We start from the raw sequence: 3,966 nt of genomic DNA, 5'->3' as shown, positions 1-3,966 counted from the left end.
GAATTCCTCAGGGACTTTGTTGCTTTGCTCCCCCTTGCTGCTTTGTTGTGCTCCCTTCGTTTTATACCCTGGTGTGGAGGGGTCAGAATGGCCACAATTCCCGCACTGTGTCTCCATTGCTGTCCACTATATAGCACTGTGGGTCAGTAAGAGAACGTCGTGTCTTGTGTTGGGGCTGACCCTACAGTCTACATGGAGGTTTTCCTCACACTTATTGTTTATACCATGCCTTCTGATGGTAACGTCTTGGTCAAGTTGAGTCTATCTAATCTCAAGAGGAATATTCTCTAGTATTTCATATCCCCATTCGAAGACTAAACCCACTGCCAGTGAGTCAGATCTGACTGTTAGCAGCCCTTTCAGACAGCATAGAACTGTTCCCAAGGCTTTACTCTATGGAAGCCAACTGCCACAGTTCCCATGGTGCAGGTGGGTTGGGTTTGAACAACCAAGTGCTTAACCACTGAGCTACCAGGGCTCCTTTCATCCTGCTTCAGTTCTGCAGGTGACCAGTTCCAGTTACCACATCCCACTATTTTTCACTAGGTCAGTCTTGGAGTCACGGATGGCAAAGCGTAGCAAATGTAACCCCTAGGATTTTAGGAAAAAGAATTACTTCATAAATCCTAACCTCTTGTTTTCTCCCTCAGAACTTTAAACGATTTTGCTGCTACACAAATACAGCGTGCATGGTTGTGTCACATGGACAAAAGAGTGTTCCAGCTTCTAAAACACACAATTTGTGCAGCGGTACATATTCTGCTTTTTGTTTTCTTTGATAAATTTAATTAATTATCAAGCAAAACAGTCGGGTTAATTGAAAACAGAATACATCACCTTCCTTATCTCTTCTCTGTAAACCTAATATAGCATGGGGTTCTGGGACTGTTTCTTTTGTTAACCATAAATGAGTATTTCTGGATTTATTTTTAACATAGGGTGACTATTATTTCACTTTTGAAAATCATATGCTGGGTGGTTCTTTTTAAAACAATTTGATTCTTTACGCAAATGTGGGAGACAGTGATCTTATGATTTAAAACAAATCTGAATTAAAAGTACATGTACCTTTCACCCAGCCATTTCACTTCTAAGAATCCATTCTACAATATATGTACAATTTCATTACAACATGTTTGTAAGTGCACCCCAAAATTAAACTATATGAAGTCCACCGAGAGGATGTTGGTTCAATAAATGCTGGTGTTTTTATAGCATTAAGCAGTGTAGTCAAGAACACAATGCTGCAATAGAAGTTATCTCCTTGCTGAAAAACGACAAGTGTAGAAATATAAGAACATGATATTTGAGTGAGGAAAATGTTTTGCATGCCCCCACCTCCAGAAAGACAGTCTGGCAACCCCAGCCGAGCATTAAGCTTTCCTTGATAGAATAGCAAATGTACTCCTAATAAAATGACCCATAATGCTAGTAGTCCATGATTAGTGACAGTCACATTAAGGGGATTTTAGCAACTCTGAAAATCCAGGAATTCTCAGTGATGTGTATACTTCACCTTCTGACCCACAGACCTATTTCGGATGTTACATGCAGAATGCCTGAGAGAAAACTCACCCCAGTAAACTATTGACATTTCAGGTCTAATGTCCATTGTCTTCCCACGTGAGACTTATACCTCATTACCACAAGACCCGTGTAATTGGTCTGCTTAGAATCTTTTAGTAGCATAAAGAAATTCTTCCTTCATCTGTTATCCTAACACTTCATATTACTACGTTACACTAAGAATGCATGCTCGGTTTAAAAGCCTCGTAGTGTAGTTTTTATGTGATTGTTGTAAGCACAAAAGTTGGATGGGGTCACAAGGGGGCAGAGAGTAGGGAGACTTTGAGTCAAACAAATCTTAGTTTGAATCCTCACTCGCCTCATCCGTTCCCTGTATGCCTTTTGGATAGGTTACTGTAACTCTCCAAGCCTCCGCATTTTCATTTGTAAGATGGGAACAATAGATAATATTTTAATCATCCTGCGGAGTTGTAGCAACAAACAAGGTATGTTTAGAAGGCCCCCTAACAGATCTCGCATGCAAAAAGGTACTTCAAAACTAGTAGCATTACTTTATCAGCCCCATTTTACAGTGATTCATTCCATGTCAAGCACCTGCTGTGCCCCAGGCACTGAACAAGATTCTAGGAATCCACAGCAAACAAGAAAGGCGCTGTGTCTGTGTTCACAAAGTGTACAGCCCAGTAGGAGAGCCAGACAAGTCTACCAAAACACAAACCAAACTCACTGCCATTGAGTCCGTTCTGACTCACAGTGACCTATAGGCTAGAACTGCCCCTGTGGGTTTCTGAGACTGTCGCTCTTGACAGAAGGAAGCCCTGTCTTTCTCGCAGAGAGCCGCTAGTGGTTTCAAACTGTTGACCTTGTGGTTAGCAACGCAAGACTTAGCTACTATGCCACCAGGGCTCCTGACAAGTCTATAGATAACTACAGTACATTGTGAGGCATGTTGCCATCAGGAAAGAACAGTGCTTGGGATCTCCAGGAAGGACACATAGCTGAACTTTGGGGGCTAACAAGATGAAGGCAATGACTCAAGGCTATGTGGGTAGAAGTGATAGCTAAGACTAGAATCCAGGTCTTGAGGACTCCAAGGCCAATTGTACTGTGCTCTTTACCACACTGCCTCTGTTCCCATCAGTAAATTGTGTCTGGGCAGGGTACCACTCTGTGTTAACTACACTATCGTCTGTTTCAGCAATCTTTCGCGACTTATGAAATATTAAGGAAGGTGAGCCCCTCAGAAGCTAAGCTGATGAAAGATCCTACTATGAAGTGTAAGGTCAGATTCAGGTATGTTGATTGATTTTGGGAAAGTTCATATTAAATCATAGGGATTTGTGGGGAGGTTTTAATCTCCCTAATTTCTCGGCATAATTACAGAGCACACGTGGGACTGTTGTTTCTATTTGTTATTTGAATAGACAGACATGGTTTCTGCCTTGAGAGTAGCTCTCCTTACTAATGATCAGTCCAATCTGACACGTGTGAGCGTACTAACGTGAGGGCTCTCAGCTTGGGTAGTCCATGTCACTACCAGATCTTCATATGCTTTGGCATGGCTCTGAGAATATCAGTGGGCTCGCTTTTACTCTGTATTTCAGAAAGGATACACATCCGTAAGAGAAACCTAAAAGTCTGATTCTAAATGACTAATTTTTGGTCTTTCTTTCAGATTTAGTGGTGAGAAATTTCCACCTTTCATTGTCTTTAAAATTTTTCTTCAAACCGAAGGCCATGGTTACAAGTATATTAGCGGAAAAAATGTAATGAAAGCATCAAATGAGGTGATGTTTCATGTTATATGCCTTAGGTTAAGTTAACATTTTCCCATCTTTGTAGCATCTGATTGCATCCAAAGTATATGGCTTAAGTTATTTCACCATTAATCAGCACATCAGGCAGATAATGCATTTAAACAAATGCTGCATTTCCAAGTGTCTCCATTTATTAGCTAAAAAGTGTTGAGTGAATTGCTTATAAAAAAAGTGATTTAATAATGTATAAAATGAAGTATAAAATAAGGTCCTAGGAAATATCCCATCCATTTCCTTTGCATTAAAGTTTGGGTTTGTTAATAATGGGCTCAAGGTTGCCTATTTGCCAGAGTCCTTTTTATCTTTTGTTTTGTTCTGTTTTAATCATTTTATTGGGGGCTCGTACAACTCTTATCACAATCCAAATTATGTAACACATACACACATCGTTATTAGGTGTCATTAAATTTGTTCTGACTCAGTGACCCTATGTAGAAGAGAGCCATCTTCACAATGGTGCTATGCTTGCGCCAGTTGTTGCAGCCACTGTGTCAGTCCGTCTCCTTGAAGGTCACCCTTTCTTTCAGTGATTCTCTACTTTAACAGGACCTCATCCTTCCTTTTTTTTTTATTAATCAATTTATTGGGGCTCATACAATTCATCACAATACATACATCCTTC

The 3,966-nt window shown here is 40.4% G+C and overlaps 1 protein-coding gene across 3 annotated transcripts in view; it reads left to right on the top strand.

Annotated features, from left to right (window-relative positions):
• CUNHXorf58 (chromosome unknown CXorf58 homolog) overlaps nt 1–3,966 on the top strand; it is a 39,823-nt gene that overhangs the window by 6,684 nt on the left and 29,173 nt on the right. For all 3 annotated transcript variants that reach the window (XM_045290747.1, XM_045290748.1, XM_045290746.1), the window contains exons 4-6: nt 651–750; nt 2,726–2,820; nt 3,203–3,314. In XM_045290747.1, the coding sequence (XP_045146682.1) occupies nt 651–750; nt 2,726–2,820; nt 3,203–3,314 (307 nt within the window). The remainder of the gene's footprint in view (nt 1–650; nt 751–2,725; nt 2,821–3,202; nt 3,315–3,966) is intronic.

This window comes from Echinops telfairi, unplaced genomic scaffold, assembly GCF_000313985.2.
Source record: "Echinops telfairi isolate 266 unplaced genomic scaffold, ASM31398v2 ScPeMD7_53;HRSCAF=182, whole genome shotgun sequence".
NCBI classification, from domain to species: Eukaryota; Metazoa; Chordata; class Mammalia; order Afrosoricida; family Tenrecidae; genus Echinops; species Echinops telfairi.
Note: the sequence above shows the minus strand (reverse complement) of the source record. Positions and strands in the feature narration are given on the sequence as shown.